Here is a 25116-nt window from a genome sequence, read left to right as displayed (position 1 = left end):
AGACCTTTCAGCAGAAACTCTGCAAGCCAGAAGGGAGTGGGAGGACATGTTTAAAGTGATGAAAGGGAAAAACCTACAACCAAGATTACTCTACCCAGTAAGGATCTCATTCAGATTTGACGGAGAAATTAAAACCTTAACATACAAGAAAAAGCTAAGGGAATTCAGCACAACCAAACCAGCTTTACAACAAATGCTAAAGGAATTTCTCTAGGTAGAAAACACAAGAGAAGGAAAAGACCTACAATAACAACCCCAAAACAATTAAGAAAATGGTAATAGGAACATACATATCGATAATTACCTTAAATGTGAAAGGATTAAATGCTCCAACCAAAAGACATAGACCGGCTGAATGGATACAAAAACAAGACCTGTATGTAAGCCGTCTATAAGAGACCCACTTCAGACCTAGGGACACATACAGACTGAAAGTGAGGGGATGGAAAAAGATATTCCATGCAAATGGAAATCAAAAGAAAGTTGGAGTAGCAATTCTCGTATCAGACAAAATAGACTTTAAATCAAGGCTATTACAACACACAAAGAAGGACACTACATAATGATCAAGGGATCAATCCAAGAAGAAGATATCACAATTGTAAATATTTTTGCACCCAACATTGGAGCACCTCAATACATAAGGCAAATACTAACAGCCATAAAAGGGGAAATCAACAGCAACACAATCATAGTAGGGGACCTTAACACCCCACTTTCACAAATGGACAGATCATCCAAAATGCAAGTAAATAGGGAAACAGAAGCTTTAAATGATTCAATAAACAAGATGGACTTAATTGATATTTATTGGACATTCCATCCAAAACAACAGAATACATATTCTTCTCAAGTGCTCATGGAACATTCTTCAGGAGAGATCATATCGTGGGTCACAAATCAAGCCTTGGTAAATTTAAGAAAACTGAAATCGTATCAAGTATCTTTTCCGACCACAACACTATGAGACTTGATATCACTTACAGGAAAAAATCTGTAAAAAATACAAACACATGGAGGCTAAACATTACACTACTTTATAACCAAGAGATCACTGAAGAAATCAAAGAGGAAATCAAAAAATACCTAGAAACAAATGACAATGAAAACACGATGACCCAGAACCTATGGGATGCAGCCAAAGAAGTTCTAAGAGGGAAGTTTATAGCAATACAATCCTACCTTAAGAAACAAGAAACATGTCAAATAAACAACCTAACCTTACACCTAAAGCAATTAGAGAAATAAGCACAAAAAAACCCCAAAGTTAGCAGAAGGAAAGAAATCATAAAGATCTGAGCAGAAAAAAATGAAAAAGAAATGAAGGAAATGATAGCAAAGATCAATAAAAACTAAAATCTGGTTCTTTGAGAAGATAAACAAAATTGATAAACCATTAGCAAGACTCATCAAGAAAAAAAGGGAGAAGACTCAAATCAATAGAATTAGAAATGAAAAAGGAGAAGTAACATCTGACACTGCAGAAATACAAAGGATCATGAGAGATAACTACAAGCAACTATATGCCAATAAAATGGACAACCTGGAAGAAATGGACAAATTCTTAGAAATGCACAACTTTCTGAGACTGAACCAGGAAGAAATAGAAAATATGAACAGGTCAATCACAAGCACTGAAATTGAAACTGTGATTAAAAATCTTCCAACAAACAAAAGCCCAGGACCAGATGGCTTCACAGGTGAATTCTATCTAATATTTAGAGAAGAGATAACATCTATCCTTCTCAAACTCTTCCAAAATATAGGAGAGGGAGGAATCCTCCCAAACTCATTCTACGAGGCCACCATCACTCTGATACCAAAACCAGACAAAAATGTCACAAGGAAAGAAAAATACAGGTCAATATCACTGATGAAGCTAGATGCAAAAATCCTCAACAAAATACAAGCAAACAGAATCCAACAGCACATTAAAAGGATAATACACCATGATCAAGTGCGGTTCATCCCAGAAATGCAAGGATTCTTCAATATAGGCAAATCCATCAATATGATACACCATATTAACAAATTTAAGGGGAAAACAATATGATCATCTCAACAGATGCAGAGAAAGCTTTCGACAAAATTCAACACCCATTTATGATAAAAACCCTGTAGAAAGCAGGCATAGAGGGAACTTTCCTCAACATAATAAAGGCCATATATGACAAACCCACAGCCAACATTGTCCTCAATGGTGAAAAACTGAAACCATTTCCACTAAGATCAGGAACAAGACAAGGTTGCCCACTCTCACTACTATATTCAACATAGTTTTGGAAGTTTCAGCCACAGCAATCAGAGAAGAAAAAGAAATAAAAGGAATCCAAATCAGAATAGAAGAAGTAAAGCTGTCACTGTTTGCAGATAACATGATACTATACATAGAGAATCCTAAAGAAGCTATCAGAAAACTACTAGAGCTAATCAATGAATTTGGTAAAGTTGAAGGATACAAAATTAATGCACAGAAATCTCTCGCATTCCTATACACTAATGATGAAAAATCTGAAAGTGAAATTAAGAAAACACTCCCATTTACCACTGCAACAAAAAGAATAAAATATCTAGGAATAAACCTACCTAAGGAGACAAAAGACCTGTATGCAAAAAACTATAAGACACTGATGAAAGAAATTAAAGGTGATACAAATAGATGGAGAGATATACCATGTACTTGGATTGGAAGAATCAACATTGTGAAAATGACTCTACTACCCAAAGCAATCTACAGATTCAATGCGATCCCTATCAAACTACCACTGGCATTTTTCACAGAACTAGAACAAAAACTTCACAATTTGTATGGAAACGCAAGAGACCCCGAATAGCGAAAGCAATCTTGAGAAAGAAAAACGGAGCTGGAGGAATCAGGCTCCTTGACTTCAGACTATACTACAGAGCTACAGTAATCAAGACAATATGCTACTGGCACAAAACCAGAAATATAGATCAATGGAACAGGATAGAAAGCCCAGAGATAAACCCATGCATATATGGTCACCTTATCTTTGATAAAGGAGACAAGAATATACAGTGGAGAAAAGACAGCCTCTTCAATAGCTGGTGCTGGGAAAACTGGACAGCTACATGTAAAAGAATGAAATTAGAACACTCCCTAACACCATACACAAAATAAACTCAAAATGGATTAAAGACCTAAATGTAAGGCCATACACTATCAAACTCTTAGAGGAAAACATAGGCAGAACACTCTTTGACATAAATCACAGCAAGATCCTTTTTGACCCACCTCCTACAGTAATGGAAATAAAACCAAAAATAAACAAATGGGACCTAATGAAACTTAAAAGCTTTTGCACAGCAAAGGAAACCACAAAGAAGACCAAAAGACAACCCTCAGAATGGGAGAAAATATTTGCAAATGAAACAACTGACAAAGCATTAATCTCCACAATTTACAAGCAGCTCATGCAGCTCAATATCAAAAAGACAAACAACCCAATCCAAAAATGGGGAGAAGACCTAAATAGATATTTCTCCAAAGAAATAAACAGATTGCCAACAGGGACATGAAAGAATGCTCAACATCATTAATCATTAGAGAAATGCAAATGAAAACTACAATGAGATATCATCTCACACTGGTCAGAATGGCCATCATCAAAAAATCTACAAACAATAAATTCTGGAGAGGGTGTGGAGAAAAGGGAACCCCCTTCCACTGTTGGTGGGAATGTAAATTGATACAGCCACTATGGAGAACAGTATGGAGGTTCCTTAGAAATATAAGAATAGAACTACCATACCACCCAGCAATCTCACTACTGGGCGTATACCCTAAGAAAACCATAATTCAAAAAGAGTCATGTACCACAATGTTCATTGCAGCTCTATTTACAATAGCCAGGACATGGAAGTAACCTAAGTGTCCATCAACAGATGAATGGATAAAGAAGATGTGGCACATATAGACAATGGAATATTACTCAGCCATAAAAAGAAACGAAATGGAGTTATTTGTAGTGAGGAGGATGGACCTAGAGTCTGTCATACAGAGTGAAGTAAGTCAGAAAGAGAAAAACAAATACCGTATGCTAGCACATATATATGGAATTTAAAAAAGAAAAAATGGTCATGAAGAACCTAGGGACAAGATGGGAATAAAGACACAGACCTACTAGATAATGGACTTGAGGATACGGGGAGGGGGAAGTTACAAGCTGGGACAAAGCGAGAGAGTAGCATGGACATATAAACACTACCAAACGTAAAATAGATAGCTAGTGGGAAGCAACTGCATAACACAGGGAGATCAGCTCGGTGCTTGCGACCACCTAGAGGGGTCGGATAAGGAGGGTGGGAGGGAGGGAGATGCAAGAGGGAAGAGATATGGGGACATATGTATATGTATAACTGATTCACTTTGTTATAAAGCAGAAACTGACATACCATTGTAAAGCAATTATATCCAATAAAGATGTTAAAAAGAAAAAAAAAAGGAACGAAACTGGGTCACTTGTAGAGACGTGGATGCATCTAGAGACTGTCATACAGAGTGAAGTAAGTCAGAAAGAGAAAAACAGATATCGCATATTAACGCGTATGTTTGGAACCTAGAAAATGGTACAGATGAACCTGTTTGCAGGGCAGAAATTGAGACACAGAAGTAGAGAAAAAACATATGGACACCAAGGGGGGAAAGCGGCAGTGTGGGGGGCGTGGTGGTGTGATGAATTGGGAGATTGGGATTGACATGTATACACTGTTGTGTATAAAATGGATGACTAATAAGAACGTGCTATATAAAAAAATTAATTAAAAAAAAAAAAGAGGAAAGCAAAAGTTCTGAGAGACAAAGGACAATGAAAACACAATGATCCAAAACCTTTGGGATGCCGCAAAAGCAGTTCTAAGAGGGAAGTTTATAGCAATACAATCCTACCTGAAGAAACAACAAACATCTCAAATAAAAAATCTAAACTTACACCTAAAGGAACTAGAGAACGAAGAACAAACAAAACACAAACTTAGTAGAAGGAAAGAAATCATGAAGATCAGAGCAGAAATAAATGAAATAGAAACAAAGAAAACAATAGCAAAGATCAATAAAACTAAAAGCTGTTTCTTTGAGAAGATAAACAAAATTGATAAACCATTAGCCAGATTCATCAAGAAAATGAGGGAGAGGACTCAAATCAATAAAATTTGAAATGAAAAAGGAGAAGTTGCAACAGACACCGCAGAAATACAAAGCATCCTAAGAGACTACTACAAGCAACTCTATGCCAATAAAATGGAAAACCTGGAAGAAATGGACAAATTCTTAGAAAGGTATAACCTTCCACGGCTGAACCAGGAAGAAATAGAAAATATGAACAGACCAATCACAATAATGAAATTGAAAATGTGATTAAAAATCTTCCCACAAACAAAAGTCCAGGACCAGATGGCTTCACAGGTGAATTCTTCAAACATCTGGAGAACAGCTAACACCCATCCTTCTCAAACTCTTCCAAAAAATTGCAGAGGAGGGAACACTCCTAAAGTCATTCTATGAGGCCACCATCACCCTGATACCAAAACCAGACAAAGTTACTACAAGAAAAGAAAATTACAGACCAATATCACTGATGAATATAGATGCAAAAATCCTCAACAAAATACTAGCAAACAGAATCCAACAGCACATTAAAGGATCATACACCATGATCAAGTGGGATTTATCCCAAGGATGCAAGGATCCTTCAATATACGCAAATCAATCAATGTGATACACCATATTAACAAGAAGAAAAACCATATGATCATTTCAATAGATGCAGGAAAATCTTTTGACAAAATTCAACACCCATTTATGACAAAAACTCTCCAGAAAGTGGGCATAGAGGGAAGCTACCTCAACATAATAAAGGCCATATACGACAATGCCACAGCAAACATTATTCTCAATGGTGAAAAACTGAAAGCATTGCCTCTAGGATGAGGAACAAGATAAGGATGTCCACTCACACCACTATTATTCGACACAGTTTTGGAAATCCTAGCCACAGCAATCATAGAAGAAAAAGAAATAAAAGGAATACAAATTGGAAAAGAAGAAGTAAAACTGTCACTGTTTGCAGATGAGATGACACTATACATAGAGAATCTTAAAGATGCCACCAGAAACCTACTAGAGCTAATCAATGAATTTGGTAAAGTTGGAGGATACAAAATTAATGCACAGAAATCTCTTGCATTCCTACACACTAATGATGAAAAATCTGAAAGAGAAATTAAGGAAACCCTCCACTTACCATTGCAACAAAAAGAATAAAATACCTAGGAATAAACCTACCTAGGGAGACAAAAGACCTGTATGCAGAAAACTATAAGACACTGATGAAAGAAATTAAAGATGATACCAACAGATGGAGAGATATACCATGTTCTTGGATTGGAAGAATCAATATTGTGAAAATGACCATACTACTGAAAGCAATCTACAGATTCAATGCAATCCCTATTAAATTACCAATGGCATGTTTTACACAACTAGAACAAAAAATGTTAAAATTTCTATAGAGACACAAAAGACCCTGAATAGCCAAAGCAGTCTTGAAGGAAAAAACCGGAGCTGGAGGAATCAGACTCCCTGACTTCAGACTATACTACAAAGCTACAGTAATCAAGACAATATGCTACTGGCACAAAGACAGAAATATAGATCAATGGAACAGGATAGAAAGCCCAGAGATAAACCCACGCACATATGGTCACCTTATTTTTGATAAAGGAGGCAAGAATATACAATGGAGAAAAGGCAGCCTCTTCAATAAGTGATGCTGGGAAAACTGGACAGCTACATGTAAAAGAATGAAATTAGAACACTCCCTAACACCACACGCAAAAGTAAACTCAAAATGGATTAGAGAACTAAATGTAAGACCGGACACTATAAAACTCTTAGAGGAAAACATAGAAGAACACTCTTTGACATAAATCACAGCAAGATCTTTTTTGACCCACCTCCTAGAGTAATGGAAATAAAAACAAAAATAAACAAATGGGACCTAATGAAACTTAAAAGCTTTTGCACAGCAAAGGAAACCACAAAGAAGACCAAAAGACAACCCTCATAATGGGAGAACATATTTGCAAACGAATCAATGGATAAAGGATTAATCTCCAAAATATATAAACAGCTCATGCAGCTCAATATTAAAAAAAAAAAAAACCCAATCCAAAATTGGGTAGAAGACCTAAATAGACATTTCTCCAAAGAAGACATACAGATGGCCAAGAAGCACATGAAAAGCTGCTCAACATCACTAATTATTAGAGAAATGCAAATCAAAACTGCAATGAGGTATCACCTCACACCAGTTAGAATGGGCTTCATCAGAAAATCTACAAACAACAAATGCTGGAGAGGGTGTGGAGAAAAGGGGACCCTCTTGCACTGTTGGTGGGAATGTAAATTGATACAGCCACTATTGGGAACAGTATGGAGGTTCCTTAAAAAAGTAAAAATAGAATTACCATATGACCCAGCATCCCACTATTGGGCATATACACAGAGAAAACCATAATTCAAAAAGTCACATGCACCCTCCAATGTTCATTGCAGCTCTATTTACAATCACCAGGTCATGGAAGCAACCTAAATGCCCATTGACAGATAACTGGATAAAGAAGTTGTGGTACATATATACAATGGAAGATTACACAGCCATAAAAAGGAACAAAACTGGGTCATTTGTAGAGACGTGGATGGATCTAGAGACTGTCATACAGAGTGAAGTAAGTCAGAAAGAAAAAAACAAATATCGTATATTAACGCATATATGTGGAAGCTAGAAAAATGATACAGATGAACCAGTGTGCAGGGCAGACACAGATATAGAGAACAAACGTATGGATACCAAGGGGGGAAAGTGGCGGGTGGGGGGTGGTGGGATGAAGTGGGAGATTGGGATTCATATATATACACTAATATGTATAAAATGGAGAACTAATAACCTGCTGTATAAAAAAATAAGTAAAATAAAATTCAAAAAACAAATACTGGTACATGCTTTAGTGAGTGATTGGAGAAATAATGTTGCTGAAGCCAGTGGTCAAGTCTCAGTTCCCATCGAACTTGAGCTAGCAGCAGCTTTTGACACAGGTCCTTCCCTCTCCCTGATAAATTTCCTTTACTTGCTTCCTATCACACTGGTAGCTCTTTTTGGATGTTTCTTCTGCCCACATACACATTCTCCAGGTGTGGCAGTTACAGTATGAATAAGATTTAGCCAAGCAAAGAGGAGGTAAAGACTGGTCTAGTCAGAGGTAAGGGTGTGTTTGAGTCCCAATGTTCAGAGCCATCAAGATGTGTTAGAGGATCAGAAGTATTGGTATGACTTGAATGTCTAAGGAGAGCAGAGTGGGTAGACATGCAGCTGAAGAGGTTCTTAGGGATCAGTTAAAAGTCATGTTGTAAGAAATTTGAACCTTATCTTAAAGACAATAAAATGTCATTTTTGGGAATTTCAAAAAAAAAAAAATCATAATCAGATATCCATTTTTGAAAGGGTCCTTTGGCTTCACTGTGGAAAAGGGATTTAAATGGATTAGAAATTGAAGCTAGGAGACCGATTAATAGACTGTTCAGTATTCCAGGAAAGAGATGGTCATATAATAAAAGGAAACACTTATATAGTGGTTGGTATGTATCAAATTCTAAGTACTTTCGTATAATGACTCATTTCATATAATGACTCACAACAACCGTGAAAGGTACCATCATTATCTCCATTGTATAGATCAGGAAATTGAGGTCTAGACATGTTGAATAACTTTCTCAGGGTCACATAGCTAGTAAGGTATACAGCCCAGATGGGAACCCAAGCTGTCAGGCTCCAAGTCTGTGCTCGTAGGCATAATGCTGTATTGAATAGTAGCAGTGGGGATGCATAGAAAGAAACAACAAAACTAAAATCTTCCAAGATAGAAACAACAAGGATACAGCAACTTCTTAGTGATTTGTTGGCTTCAAAGACTAGGGTGAGAGAAGGGTCATGAATGATTAGATTTCCCGCTTGGAAAATTTGGTTGATGCTATTTATACAAAGAAGAGCAAGATTTTGCTGGGGAGTGGAAGTAGGTGGCAGGGATGAGCAAAGACATGAGTTAGTTTGACATGTTGAAATACACTTTCCTCTGGGCTTCCAGGTAGAGCTATCCAGCTGGATATATGGGTCTGGAATTCAGAAAATAGGACTGGGCCAAAATATAGATTTGGTGGAGATACACTTTCATCATTCCCTTTCTCAAAAATAGACTTTTAGACTCAAGTTCAAACTTATTAGAAAGGCATTTAAAGCCACTTCCTTTGCTGGCACTCTCTTTCCCTATCTCAATGAGCCAATAATCACATCATACTTAAGTCCTGAAACAATGCTAGATATTCAATCCTTTCTTGATCCCAACAGGAAATAATTTCTCTCTTTGTTTCATTATGGCTCTGAATTCATACTTTTCTTATGTATTCATCATTTTCAACTTTGCAGCTTTCTCCTCTATTGAAAAACTTACTACATTCTATCTTGTATGACAGTTGTTACTGTACATATTTTATCTTGACTGCAAGCTGAGAGCAGTGATCATACCTCCTTTATATTTCTTCACAGCAGGTGCCTGGTAAAGTACCTCAAGGTACCTGTGCATAGATTCAGTAACGACTTCTTGAATTGAAATAGATTCATTTCATTTTCATACTTTTCCCTGATTTAAGTTTAGAATTTATAGTATTTGGCTTGAACATAATACTCAAAAGATGTTACCCTATAAACATTTATTGGGGGTCATACAAGTTCAAAAAATCCTCACCAAGCATAAAGATAATCCAGAAATAAAAGCTTTAAATAAAGGGAAATGTGGGCATGAAAATACAATATTCTTACCTGGAAAAAAAAATACTGGGCTTTATCCTCAGAGAGAGACAAATTTTCAGGCACATTAGGAATGATGATATGGACAAGGAAAATGGTACCCTTGTACATTACCTGGCAATTAAATGTCTACACCTCTGAGGTAAATGGATGAGCAAAACAGTTTACACTTTGTATGAATGCAGTTTATAAACATGTATTTGTAGATTACACAGCCTAAAAAGTAGTGAAACAGTGCAAAGTTATTTATCCACATTTTCAAATATGAATATTATACTTCAGCATAATTGTAAACCCACTGCTGTGGCTTTGTCCACGTTGAAATGCTTCTTTTCTTTGCCCCCAGCACAGAAAAATGGAACCTGCTCAGATATAATAACACTCTTAAAATTGCATCCTTCTAAATACTAATATTACAATTCTACAAATCACTGAAATTGCAGTAAATAGATAGTTGTTAAAAAGAAGCACTTTAGTTCTCTCTTGTTTTATACAACATAGGTGGGTTCTTTTAAAAGTGTTCTTCAGAGCACACTGTCTTCTGAAAGAGTAGTAGATTTTTATGATAATCATTATAAATTATACTGGAAGATAATAATAGAATCATCTTTCTAGAATTGTGGTTCTTTTTAAAAAAATAAGATTTCCCATTCTTTCTGTATTTACGGAATTTCCTCAAAAAGCCTTTTCTGTGTAGGCATTTCATAGAATCCTTTACTTCCCTATATTCATCTTTATCATGTGTTATTTTAATGGCTAGTTTCACTTTGTTACTTTTGGACACTAATGAATGCACTAATTATGTTTTGTCATTTTGTCCTGACCGTTACATCTTTACTGTATATCATACCATATGTCTAGTGGAAAAGTGAAGTACTTCTTTTTTCTCAGTTAAATAAGCAGAGTTATCGACAGAGAAAGAAGAGAAAGAAAGTGGTATCTAAGATTTGAGGAGACGGAAGACGGTATGCAGGGGAAAGTAACTAAGTGTTGCAGGGGAAAGTAACTAAAGAAATAAAGTAGGAATACTGCGTGATATCGATGGTCCTCAGAGCAGGTAGCTTACAAGATGGCCTCCAACGATCCTCACCATTTAATATTCACACGCTTGTGTAATCCTCTCCCCTTGGACTTACTGACTGGCTTCTAACAAATAGACTATGGGAGAAGTGATGAAATGTCACATCTGAGATTCAGTTATGGAAAGACTGTGGCTGCCATTTTGGGCACCTGCTTATTCTAGGGGAAGCCAGCCCCCAGCCCTGTGGAGTAGCTTATGTGTTAAGGAAACAAGGCCTGCCAATAGCCACATGAGTGACCTTCATTCTCTCCACTCCTATCCCAGACAAGTCTTCAAGATGAGACCACATTCCTGGGCAACAACTTGATGGTAGTAACCTCATTAGAAACCTTGAACCAGAGGCATTCAGTTAAGCTGTGCATAGATTCCTTACCCACAGAAGTTGTGAGATAACTTTTGTTGTTTTCAGTTTCTAAGTTTTGGGGGTAACTTTTAACGCATCAATAGATAACTAATACAGCCCTCTTGAGACGTGGTCATAAATTTAAAAGATAGTGAAAGCAGTTGCGAATATAAAGTAAGATAGTCAGCAGAGGTATGTATTTTTTCTAGTTACATTCTGATGCACAGAAAAGGATACCAAGCAAAATTAAACACAGGTTACCCCTAGAGCAGAAGAGGAAGGGATGGGAAAAAGGGGGAGATGAAATAAAGATACATTTTCAGCTTTGCTCTATATATTTCTGTATGATTTGAATTATTTATAATCAGCTTGTATTCATTCTTTATGTATGTAACTTAAAATAAAATAAAAGACAATCTTAAAAAGGTAGCATTGAAGACTTCTTCCTCATAATATACTATAGAAAACAGGCAAAATATTTTATCAGGGAAGGGCAAAATCACACGGTTTGATCGGCTTCTTGAATGGCATTCTCTACAGGGCTGGAAGTACGCATTCTGGAACATTCACAAGTGCCAGGTAGAGCCTTCAGACACAGCTAAGTGGTTATTTGCAAATGCCAGGTTTTAGCCCCTGGTAAGGCAGTACCGTTCCCATTCCGTGTAACAATCCAGATGAACGTTCCGCTCAAGGTCCAGAGCTCTGCAGCTGCTGGCAAAGCACGCTGGGAGCCTTGGCATCTATCATCCAAGTCTGTTTCAGTTTTCTCTGTGTGAAAACCTCTTGAGGCCCAAGGATAAAAGACATCTCATCATTTAAGCGTCAAGCACTGCTAAGTCAGATTCTCCAAGGCTTTCATCGACTGTGTCATTTTAGCCGCATCATTCTCTTAGGCTGTTACTCTATGAAGGTGTAAACACCAATGGAGAAAATAATGACTTCTTAAGGTTTGTTTTGTTTTCCAATCCTATGCCAAAGCCTTTTAGTATGGGTGGTTTCCCTGACAATTATTCACTGTGCTTTGCTTACTCTGCCTGCCTCCTAACTATCGTGCCCCTTAATAGAGGATATAAGGGAGCAGAGTTGTCAATTCACTGAAAATAAGTCAAAATTCATGGTAAATAATTGAATATAATCTTTTCAAATTTCCACTCTTATTAGATTGACATCTTCTGTGAAGCAGGGACCATATCTTCTGTATCCAACATTCACTAAATATCTCTGACTTTGCCAGGTAAGTGATACATTAGGAATAGCCCAGAGTAGCATGCATTATGTTTCCCTTGGCCATATCATCATTGTATTTCCTCTACCCTCATTTTCCCTCTATTCTGCTTTCCTCATCTATTTTTTTCTAGCTCTTTTTTGGGTCAGATTTTTACATGCTGCCATTTAAAAAATTTATCTGACATTATGGGTTTATTCATTCTAAAACATCCTTCAACAGTATCCACAGAAAATTGGTTTGCTATTGCAAGTTTTAATTATCTAAAAATCAGTTATCATAATTAGCAAGCAAAAGTTAGATTTTAACATGTTTCTAATCACTGTTGTATAAACACACAGCAAAAATCACCAATACCCTAAATATTAGATCAATGTCTACTATTTACATCTTACTGCATTTTCCTCAATTTTAAGACTTTAAACTTTAGGTCTTCTCCTTGTACTGACCTTCACACGATTCTCCACTTGGTGAAAACATCCCATTGTCATGGTAGCCATCTCTGCACTCACAGTGGTACCATCCAGGCAGGTTGATGCAGTTAGCACGGCTGTCACACTGAACAAAGCCATCAGAGCACTCATCAATGTCTATTTGGGAAAGAAAACAGAAACGGGATGTTATACAATTGCTGCCTTTCTCTCAAAGAAACTAAAATATTCTGTTAGATGGCTACTAAAATATTTAGTGCCAGCAAATCCTTAAAACTGAGAAAACATAAAATCAAGAAAGTCTACTTGGTTGTTGAAAGCTATACAGAAAGAATGTAGTGGTATTAGCAATAGGAGAAACATCTAGACAGCTTCTCTGTTGCAAAAGTCATCCAACTGTAGAAACTGGAAAGAAACCATCTGTGATAGTCATTAGTGCTGCTAACCAAATATTTCCAGCTCTTCTTCTGGACACAAGCTAGGATTGCCGTGTGACTTCCTGAAGTCAATTAGGGAATGACATGTGTCACTTCCAGAGAGAGCCTTAAAGATGCAGTGTGTGATTCATACATATCCTTCCCCCATCACAATGACGAGCGATTTCCAGAAGCTCTGAAGATCAGCCTGAGTCCTGAGTGAAGACGATATGGGGCACATTCCTCCTCTAGTTGGGGTGGACGTAGAGTATGAGCAAGAAACGAACCTTTTTGCTTTAAGCCACTGAAATTTTAGGGTCTCTTATTACTATCAACATAATCTCCAGTATATGGCAATAGCATTCATGCACCAACATGCTTCAGATTTTGGAGAATATATCCCACCTATGTCACCTTTTAATGTGTTTCACATATATCATTACTTCATTCAACCCTCAAAAAAAATCTTGCCATTTAGACAGCATATTGAACATATGAAAAAAAATGAGGCAAAAGGAAATTATGGGGTTTAACCAAGGTCACCTAAGAGTTCACGTTTGCCTGACTTTCTGGTGTGTGCTCCTTCATACAAGTAGACACAGGCTGAAATTGGCAAAATTGTCTAAACAGAGCATGTATCTTGAGTTTCATATATTTCCTCCAGTGGCTTATTACTATTCCCAAATGTTGTGAGCCTTTTATTCTTCTTATTCAGTCTGTTGATTAATGGGAGCATCTGACGTCCATCCAAGTCTCTTTAATCAGTCATAGAGGAAAAAGTAATTCCTAGAGTTGCCTTACAGACTGTCCCCTTCTTCTTAATACCTTCTGGGTTTCTGAGTGCTTTGGGGTTGCCTCAGACCTTGCTAAATGATCTGATGGCACCGTACCATCACAGCTGCCAAAAATATCCATCTTGACAACCCTTTGCCATGACTGCAGATTCCACTCGCCAAGGCAGAATAGCCTTTTCTTATATGTTTTCCGCACCTGCATCATATCCCCTGCTGCGGTGACCAGCATGACAAGTCCCTCCTACTGATGGGAAGACCAGATACTTTCTAGAGTCCTTTCCTCCCAGACGATCCACTCCAGCTCAGCAGTATCTACTGCCTTCTTAGTCTCATCTAACTTCAAATTCTTGGAAGTATATATTTCTTTCATTTTCTTTTAAAATTTCCTCTTTTACTATGTTCAATTTTTAAAGAGACAAATTTTTGAATAAGTAAGATTTTTAAAAGAAAAAAAAGTCATCCCTCATATACTTCTTGATAAGCCCAGAGTTCCTTCAGTAAAACAAGGCACAAACCATTCTCTTAGATTAGGTAGTTAGCCAAAATATATATTTTATATGATTGCAAAATGTTAACATTATTTCTGAACTATGAGTGATTTGCCTCTGTGGTTTCTCTTCTGAAGAGTCAGTTCCTTACCGTTAGTAATTCCTATTGTCAAAATAATTGTTAGTGGCCAAATCAGCTAAGCATCGACTTCCTGACACATAGCTGATGTGGATTGCTTCCACTTACTAAGGCCTCATAGGTTTTATGAAACAGCCTATCTGTACTTCAGGGGCCTCCCTAACTGATGACTTATAAATGGGACTAAAATGCTATGCTCATTTCAGCTTTATATGGGCTTTTCTTCTAACCCAAAAGATGCAGGAAATTGGTTATGTCATTTCTTAAGTGCATGGACAAAAGAAAACAGGTTGGAATTTAAGCTTTAGAAATGAGTTTGTTGGAAGGTCAGGAGGGGGATGTTTAGAGTACCTCATTTTAGAATGATTTGGTCATTAGCACTGGTGATTTGGAAGTAAATATTAATAGAACAGAGCCTTATCCACTGAAGCAACCTTCACATCTCTTATTTACCCTTTAATTTAGTTATTTTTTCTTGCTGCAACACAAGGGTTACCTCAGGTCACATGACACAGATATATCTTTCAATATTTACTCCTCACTCATTTTCTCCTGTCACTCTTTCTAATCACCAGGCCCACTCCTATACTGCTTCATCCCCATTTCTCTTTGTTTATATTACAGCAACCTTCCTTGATCTATATCCATTAAAGTTTAATAGAAATGTTACACAGTATATTAGTGCATATTCCCTGAAGACTGGGGATTGAAACATGTGCTGGCCATAATGTATTTTCCTATACAATCTGGGTATCATTATTTGACTATTAATACTAAGTAGTATTTTAGAGGATAGATATGCAAATATATATGTCACTCACTAATTTATCATTCAATACTTACTGAATACCTGTTATATGCCAAGTACTAAGTGCTGGGGAAAGAAGGATACATAAAACAGAAGTAATTTCTGCCCTTACTGGGTTTACTATCTATCTAAAGTGTGTTTTATTTTAAGAAAATTAAATTTATAAAAATCGGAATTTACAATCATGCAGGACAGTGTTTCCCAACATGTTATATATCTGCCGCCACTGGTATGGTATTTAGGTGATAACAGGCAAATATTTTATTTTAATGGCTACATTTTTAAATTTCTGAATTATTTCTATTTATAGTAAGTGATACTAATAGTACAGTAGTGAAATTGTATTTAAATTTAAAAAGTGAGAGGGATTCCAGAAACAACAGTAAGTAGATATTGGTATAAACAGTATATGAATATGACAAAACTTATTAAGGTGGCATATGAATGACTGGAGTTTTGAAAACACTAAGATACAGTATGGAGCAATTATTCATATCTCAGAAGGATTTACTGAGTAGTTCATTAGGTAGCGAAATGTCTTAATTCATTTAAAATATTACTCAACTTATAAAATATAGTATAAGTATACATATGTCATGGCTCAAATTATATACTTGCTACCATTTAGGATAGCAAAGTAAAACTAGCCAGATAATATACATTGCTTTGTTTTACACTCTCATGTTCCTGCTAATTTTGATTTGTTTATGAAAACTTCTCTACTTTGGTGAAAGTCGGTAGAAAATGAAAGTGTGCTTGAATTGCCAAAGTATGCACTTTCCACCAGAAGGTATGTTTGTTTGGCTCATGTTCTAATTAAAGTGAAAGATGAAACAAGCAGCCTTATCTGTAAGCTATCTGATGGTATGTATATCTTTAGTTACTCAGTCATCATTAATAAGTAAAGAATTGAAATCTGATCCACAATTTAAGAATTAAGTATATTTTATCTATACACAAATGTAGATATTACTATGAGTTAGAACATATAAATGCACACATATTGTGTGCAATTTCAGATATGCACATATTGTGCTTTACGTATCATATAATAACAGAAAGTAGTAAAAAAAAATCAAATGATTTATTTCTTTGGTACTTTCTCTAGGTCAGTTAAAAGCAAACTTTATATTATCTAATTGAGTTAGAAACACAGAGAACAGCAGACCTAGGGGGGAAAAATGTTGTTATTTTATTCCATATAAGAACTACCAAGTTTGAACAAATTACTTTCCAAACCGAATTAAGAGTATTCAAAAAGGTTAGTACAGGATGTATAAGCTCATATGATTTAGTCTTAATTATAAGGACCTTAATTTTATACTCTGTAGGTACATTATATAAAAAACTAAAAATAAATTTTATGAAAAACTGTGATTTCATTATATATTCTGTCTTAGAAAGGAACTAGTTCCTTAGGGACAATTAGAACTTTTTCACTAGCTACATTTAGAACAGTCAGCTAGTGATGATATTGAGATGCTGTCCCAGAGCACAGAGAATCTAAAATCCAAAAGATATTCAGCCATCCAACAGCAGTCACGAATAGCAGTCATACTCCAGAGATCAAAATCAACTTAGAAAATGGAAGTGGAAGGCACTGTGGGGATAGATTTTCTAGAAAGTACATATGTTTTGAGGTAATCATTGAAAACAAACCAACAAGCAGAAAACAAGAAAGCAAAATGTATGAATTATTAAAAAGCTCACATATGTCAGTGTCCTGTTTTCTTTGCCTCCCTCAGGTGTGGTGACACAAGACTGCATGCCTCCTACAATGTCACAGACCACTGGCTTCAGAGGAGGCCAAACAAAAATGGCTTTTGACATCAGCATTTAATGGGTCACTTTGGAAAATGACAAATTATTTCTTGGTAAAGTTAAGTGTAGTTATAAAATGAGACACTTGAATGATAAACAAACCCTTTCTCATGCATAGTAACAGTTATTTCTATCATAACAACATAACTAAGAATAATAAAAAGTGTGTAAATATCTAGAACCATCGATACCTAAAACAGACCCTAATCATTAGTTTAACCTGCGACCCTATTCAAAAGAAAAGAAAATACAATTATTTTTTAAAATGAGCGTGGTACTTTTAATGGCAAAGTCAAATCATTAGAGTACTGTGTTTCAACGTGTTTATTATTAATAAAAACCCGACATAATTTCTCATTAAAAAAATAGTACTTGGACTATTTATATCACTATCCTATGCACTGGTAGTTAAATTATATTGATAAACAGTAGGCAATTAAACACCCTCAAAACAATTAATCAACTCTTGATCACCCACATGTGGATTATTTGCTTTCTAGATTATCCACAGCATTTTTTTTTAAATCACAAGGTCATTTCCCTCTGTCTTTTGTTGAGCTTCTGGGGCTTTCAACATTTAGATGTGAGTGCTCAATGAAAGCAAACTCTTTTGAGCATTACATTGTTTTTTACAACGGTTCCAGACTTGGGTATAAAATATCCAAAATTTCATAAAAAGACTGATTTTCTCATGTGAACTTTTTGAAAGTAAAATGACAATATATGCAAATAAAATTTGAAAATCCTAAAATCCTCTTCACAAGTTGGATGATAACATTGGAGATTTAGTGAAAATTATTTTCACTACTTTATAGTTTATAATTAGGAAGTTAATGACAACTTGGCAAAACTGTCAAATACCTGGAAAAGCTGGATAAAGATATTTTAAGATATATAATTTCTTAGAAAGTTTCTGTGCCATTTACTATTTTAAAAAGACTTTACTGATGATGTAATGCAATAAAATAAAGGACTAAATCCATGTAAAGAAACACCTATCAGTAGTTCACCACTCTCTCCTAAAACTCTCCATGTTGCAAGGATATACCACTGTCTTAGTTCTTTTATCTCATTGCCCCTATATCTTGGTCTTCTTCTCAGGTCTTATCTTCTCAATCTCCAAAAGTTTGAGTTCCCTAGGGATCTATATTCAGATATTTTCTTTTCCATCTACTAACTTCTTAATGATTTCATCTAATACTAGGGCTTTAAATACTCAAACTCCATCAATACACTGAAAACTACCTGTAGTGGGTTGAATACTGTTCCCAAAAACTTCATGTCCACTAAGAACTCAGAACATAACTCTATTTGGAAATAGGGAAGCAAGGAAAACTATGTATAGTAGATAAAACAAGAAATGAAGGTGAACACATATCTTGGTGAAGGCTAAAAAGGTAACTTACATTAGAAAAGGGAATATGGAAGGGTGGTGGTATAAGGAAGGTAAATCATCATCTATCATAGAAAAAAGTCTACTGGTAATGTCTAAAATTGACCAGTTAAACAAAGCATGGTATAAACATATTAGAAGAATTGGAAAGTGGTCCCCCTGGAAAGTGGTCCCCCCTAGCACCTTGTCTCAACTGGACCTTCACAAGAGAAATAAGTTCTAATGCCCTAAGGCATCCTGAGTAAATCATGAATGAACTTCTCTCCTGTGTATCTGGTATGGCACTAGTCATGTACCATCCTTGGGAGATCTGAGAAATTAGTTGCTCGGGTCATTTTCTGGTTTGTAGTTCAGGTGAGGAACTCCTTTTAGAAAAGTTGATAGAAGGTAAGCAGGCAGTGAGTCAGGGGACTATTGCTTTTCATTCCAAGTTCTTCTGTTTTTGATTTTTTAAACGTGTCTAATTTCTTTCATATACGTAAAAATATTTTTAGAAAACATTCAGAAGCCTCATTTTTAAAGTGTTGAGTACAATATGATAGCAATTGGCTAGTAGTGATATCTAGATGAAAAGAAAGATGAGCCAGAAGCTCTGGAAAAAGATATCAGGACCAGAAACATGCGGATAATATAATCAGAACTGATACTACAAGATGCTTCTGAAATTGGAACAGGGGGATGAAACTACTGAAGTTGAGATAACAAAGAGACGAGAAAGAGCCAAGGACAGTCCTTGGGGGAAAACGGAGGGAAAGAAAAGGCAGAGGAACCGTAGGAGGAATTGTTAGCAAGGTGGGAAGATCACAAGTGTAACCACGGGAACCAAGGGAGAAGAGAACCTCGAGGGAGAAGAAAGGACTGTCAACAATGCCAAGGAGTTTTTCCAATGTCCTCTTGTTGTAAATTTAAGAATAAATACTTCTGGTTTAACAGAGAATTGAAATTCCCTCTGATGTATGAGCAACAAGTTGAACAAAGCGTTTAATAAAATGGAATTCTGGAAACTCCTTAAAACCTAAAAATCTTTGCCATTACAATATCCCTTTTGCAAGGTAGCTCAGCTTAATGTGTAGGATATAAGGCAGAATACTTTTACTCATTCATTCAAGTACATATCAAATGTCTCGCATAGAAAACACACTAGTCATTACGGTGGTATACTCAAGAGTTCACAGTCTAATAAAAAAATGCAGCATCGGGCTTCCCTGGTGGCGCAGTGGTTGAGAATCTGCCTGCCAATGCAGGGGACACGGGTTCGGGCCCTGGTCTGGGAGGATCCCACGTGCCGCGGAGCAGCTAGGCCCGTGAGCCACAATTGCTGAGCCTGCGCGTCTGGAGCCTGTGCTCCACAACAAGAGAGGCCGCGATAGTGAGAGGCCCGCGCACCGCGATGAAGAGTGGCCCCCGCTTGCCGCAACTGGAGAAAGCCCTCGCACAGAAATGAAGACCCAACACAGCCATAAATAAATAAATTAATTAATTAAAAAAAAAAGAAGTCATAAAAAAAAAAAAAATGCAGCATCAGCACAAGTACCTCAGATGCAAGGTAGATATGAGGCCTGTAGGAATAGTACAGGTGAAGATATATGTGAATTCAGGAAAGAGACATGACCTCACTCTGAAACTCTGATCACTGAAAACTAGGCCACTGGAGTAAAACATGGCTGAACAAAAACTTCCAGATTTATTCCTGCAAATACTAGAAAATTACTTAAAACGTTTATTCATTTATTACATTGTAATCAAGTACCTACTTTTAAAATCGGCATGCTTTTTTTGTACATTAGATGGTATTATGGTTAGGCTCCCAAGATAATATGAATGTGAAGCACCTGCTGGCTCTGTAATAATAAGTAGACTGGTTTTAATCAGGGTAAAACCAGGAAACTCTTAATTCCTATGCTTCCCTGAGCCACTTTCTAATAGCAAGGATTAGATCGCCTACTTGATATTGAGATTATTTCCGGAAGGAGAAAAAAGAAGCTGATTTCCTCAAACTATCCAGCAAGAATAAGACAGCTAAAGTGCCTGTGTGTAATAATTTAATGCAAGCTTTCTAATTATTAATATAGCACTATAAAATGCTTTTTGCATTTTGATGAGCTCACTTACTGGTTATTCAGGAAAACAAGCTTTGAATGGCACGCCAGGAATGGTAAGATGACAGTCAAAATAGCAACTCTGTATTTATTTGTGAGCTAACTGACAAACTTATATCAGGAGAAATACTGCTTTGAGCAAAATGAGCTCACTGATGACAATAAAAAAAGAAATGGAATACTACAGTTTCCATACATATCTGAATGAGAAGTCATCGGATAGAGCTTTGAGTGGGTGCTAAGCAAGAAATGTACTGATGAATGGCCTCTGTTAGCTTTGAGCAAGTGTCAGATCTCTGACAGACTATCTACTTTCAGACCACTTTATTATAACCACTGCTTCCATCTCTGCTAAAACACCCATTAGCTTGATACAGGCTTCTCAGCCAGTAATGAAACATCACAGCTCTCCCACTTAGTTAATTGAAGGGGAAAAATACCAAAAAGAAAGCAATTGAGCAAACCAATAACTCCTTCCAATTACAATTAAGTGAAACAGCCTATGGGTTTCTTAAAGACAGGTTTGCTTTTTTATGGTGCTCCCAAACCTCTTAACCACACAGGCTGATGGTCACTGTTTGGCCCTGTCAATATGAGGTCATTTAATCAAACTTCTTCCAGACTGATAATATTTTTTTGTTCACTTTAACAACCTATTTCTTCATGATCAATCAGATCAGTTGTGCAATTAGACTTGATCACTAAGGCAACACCAAATCATACATCAAAGGGTTTCCAATCTTGAGTATTTGAGCTAACAGATTCGGCCTAATTCTGTACTTGAGTAATGTATTTTAAAAAGGAAAAAAATCCTTTAGACAACATTTTTATGATTATCTGATATAGAAGGGACGAGGAGAGGGAAGATAACCGACAGTTGTCCGGCTACTAAGTGTCAGATATTTTATCTGGAAATAAAATACCATTACACTACTGTTTACATACACACACATTCAAACTTCTAAAAAAATATTCATATAGTGACTGGAGAAATGATATGAAGGGACCCAAAGGAAAAACAATCCCTATATGAGCAAAGCTGCTGCAACTACTTGTAGTTTTCTATGGAAGCATATGCGTTTCCCAGGAATTCTTCCTGCTGCTCAGAGGCAAGATCCATCCAAAGTGGTTTGGCAAGGTTTGACCTTCTAGTGGTTTCAGTGCATCAGTCAACAACAGAAGCAACGGGAAGTCTAGTTTTATCTACACTATCTCAGTATTAAGCTGCTAGAGCAAAGATAACGATCTAAATGTACAGTGATGAGGGAGTGATTAAGTAAAGGATGGCACATGCATAAAATGGAACGTTATACAGCTTACTAAAATGAGGTTTCTTTTTTTTTGTTAATAGGGGTATAGTTGCTTTACAATGTTGTGTTAAGTTTCTGCTGTACAGTGAAGTGAATCAACTATATGTATACAGTTATCCCCTCTTTTTTGGATTTCCTTCCCATTTAGGTCGCCACAGAGCACTGAGTAGAGTTCCTTGTGCTATACAGTAGGTTCTCATTAGTTATCTATTTAATATGTAGTAGTGTATATTCTTCCGAAAATTATTAATGACATGCAAAAGCACTTATGATAAATGTCATGTAAAAAAGCAGGATTAAAATTATGAAGAAAGTATTATTCCAGTATGTAAACATGTATTTCATTTTGAATAAGCAGTCATCTTCAGCTGGTGATATTTCAGATTATTTTTGTGTATTTCTTCATTTTATAAATTTTGCAGATTAAATATACATTGCTTTTATAATTTAAAAAGATTGTTATCTTATAGAATATTGTATCTTATATAATTTTATACAGCAACTATACTTCAATACAAATTTAAGAAATTATACATTGCTTTTATAATTTAAAAAGATTTACAGAAAGGATATGGAGTTTATAAATAAAACCAGGATGGATTAGAAGAGTAGCTCCTATGCATCCTTGTAAAGTAATGTCTCAAGAAGATGGTCAAGGCCATCTACTCTCATCTCCCATGTTACCCTTCCACAGATCCCGTGGTCCAAGACTCATACTGGCCCTCACCTTCCTTGCACATGAACTGGACTCTTCCATCTCCATGCGTTTGCCTACAAGGTTCCTAGAATATACATTCTCTTCCTTGGACTCATCAAAATCATATTTGCAAGGCTCTTCTCACGTCTTATGTATCCAGGATACCACTGCAAAGTCTCTGGGTTCTAGTTCTCCTGCAGCACTTGTTGTTGAGTTTACCACAGTTGGCTGAGAGCCTATTAGACTTTTTTCCCTCCAGGTTTATAGACATATAATTTGCATATAATATTGTATAAGTTTAAGGTATACACCATGTAGATTTGGTACACTTATATGCTGCAAAATGATTATCACCATTGCTCAGCTAACATCTCCATCATGTCACATAATTACCATTTCTTTTTTTGTGGTGAGAACACGTAAGATTTACTCTCTTAGCAACTTTCAAGTATATAACACGGTACTGTTAACTATAATCAAAACTCTGTGCATTAGAACCCCAGAACTTATTCATCTTCTAGCTGGAAGTTAGTACTCTTTGACCAACATGTCCCCATTTCTCCCAACCCTCAGGCTCACCCGGGTAACCACTATTCTACTCTCTTCCTCTGTGAGTTTGGCTTTTTTAGATTCTACATGTAAGTGACATCGTACAGTACTGTCTTTTTCTGACTTATTTCACTTAGCATAATGCTCTCAAGGTCCATCCATTTTCACAAATGGCAGGATTTCCTTCTTTCTTATGACTGAATAATATTCCACTGTATATATACCACATCTTCTTTATCGATTCATCCATTGATGGACACAGGTTGTTTCTAAATGAGAGTCCTCAGAGGGTCTGAACTTTACATTATTCATCTTTGAGTCTTCTGTTTCTAAGGTAAATATCTGTTGAATTCTGATGAATTCATCCTTAACAAACAGGACTGAGTCCTGAGCAGGAGGCATCTGGATTGACATATGAGTGTTTGAAGTCATTTGAAGGACAATTAATGAAATGAACTCATTTAAGCAATTATATTTCTTCAAAGGAAATAATTCTGTAGTGAATTTAAGAGCACAACTTAAGTGCTGCTCTTTTAAACTTTGGCTCACAGTGAGTAAACCAAAAACAAGAAGGATTTTGGGACTTTAAAATCGAAGAAAAAAAAATATCAGTGAGGGAGGCTGACTTAAAAGATTAAGCTGCCCAAGTTTTTTTTAACATGGTTTAAAGAATATCATATATACTGAGAACTGTCATTTTATTTTCAATTAACCAATACTTTATTTAAGAACTACACTAACAATAACTGCTCTGAAATTTAAATTTGGGACTGTAAAGCCAAATAATAAATAGTAAATTTGTTTACATTTTAACTGGAACTATTTCAAATATGATGAATAAAAAATAGCTGTAATGCAAACTATAAAATTCAGCAGTCTATGCTTCTAATTTCCTACGGCAGATCATTAAAAAACAGGAAAACCCTCTGTTAATTCACCTTTATTTATGCTCTGGTGGCATGTTCGCCCTGAACTATGAAGATAGCCTCTGGAATTCTTTCCACTCTAATATCTCTTGTGCTTAGAGAACAAAAGAAATTCACTTAACTGGAAAAGCGAAATTTATTAGACAGGCAGGGAAAATAAATTGATGAATTCTACCTTGTTGGCTGTAAATTTTTCTACCCACATATTTAATCTCTTGTTATCTTGAAGAACATAGAGTCATAGTACCTACTAATAAGAGAAATTCCTGGGAAGAATACAAATAGTTATAGTATGCTTACTGTGGCAGATTGCTAGCAGATCTCAGAAATCTGTTTCTTCTTCTTCCTTGGCACACAGCTAGACTACCTGAGTTTCAGCCAATGGAACAGGAGTAGCCAAGGCTTTTAGGAAACAGATGTGCCGCCCTCTATCCTCTTTCTTCCCCTTCTGCTGGCTGGATACAGTTAATGAGGTCCCCAGAAACAGGAAAGGAGGGGTGGGAGAGGAAGCAAAAGAGAGAAGGAGTCTGGTTCCCTAAACTTCCTACCAATAAGAAACACTTACTTTGGACAGTTACTTGAGAAATAAACTTCTATTATGATTAAGTCATAATGTATTTGGACTCTTATTTGTTATAGCTAGTAGTCCCCTAATTCAATACTATACCCTATATAAACTATCTGAAATCTATCTTTCTAGCTCACATGCATAGGA

General features: G+C 36.2%; 1 protein-coding gene across 2 annotated transcripts in view; it reads right to left on the bottom strand.

The window, feature by feature from the left end:
* Positions 1 to 25116, bottom strand: part of NELL2 (neural EGFL like 2) — a 601925-nt gene that overhangs the window by 260352 nt on the left and 316457 nt on the right. For both annotated transcript variants that reach the window (XM_082422567.1, XM_082422566.1), the window contains one exon: positions 12980 to 13120. In XM_082422567.1, the coding sequence (XP_082278693.1) occupies positions 12980 to 13120 (141 nt within the window). The remainder of the gene's footprint in view (positions 1 to 12979; positions 13121 to 25116) is intronic.

Source organism: Balaenoptera physalus (genome assembly GCF_965194825.1).
Source record: "Balaenoptera physalus genome assembly, chromosome: 13".
Lineage (NCBI taxonomy): Eukaryota > Metazoa > Chordata > Mammalia > Artiodactyla > Balaenopteridae > Balaenoptera > Balaenoptera physalus.
This window is presented reverse-complemented; position numbering and strand designations above follow the sequence as displayed.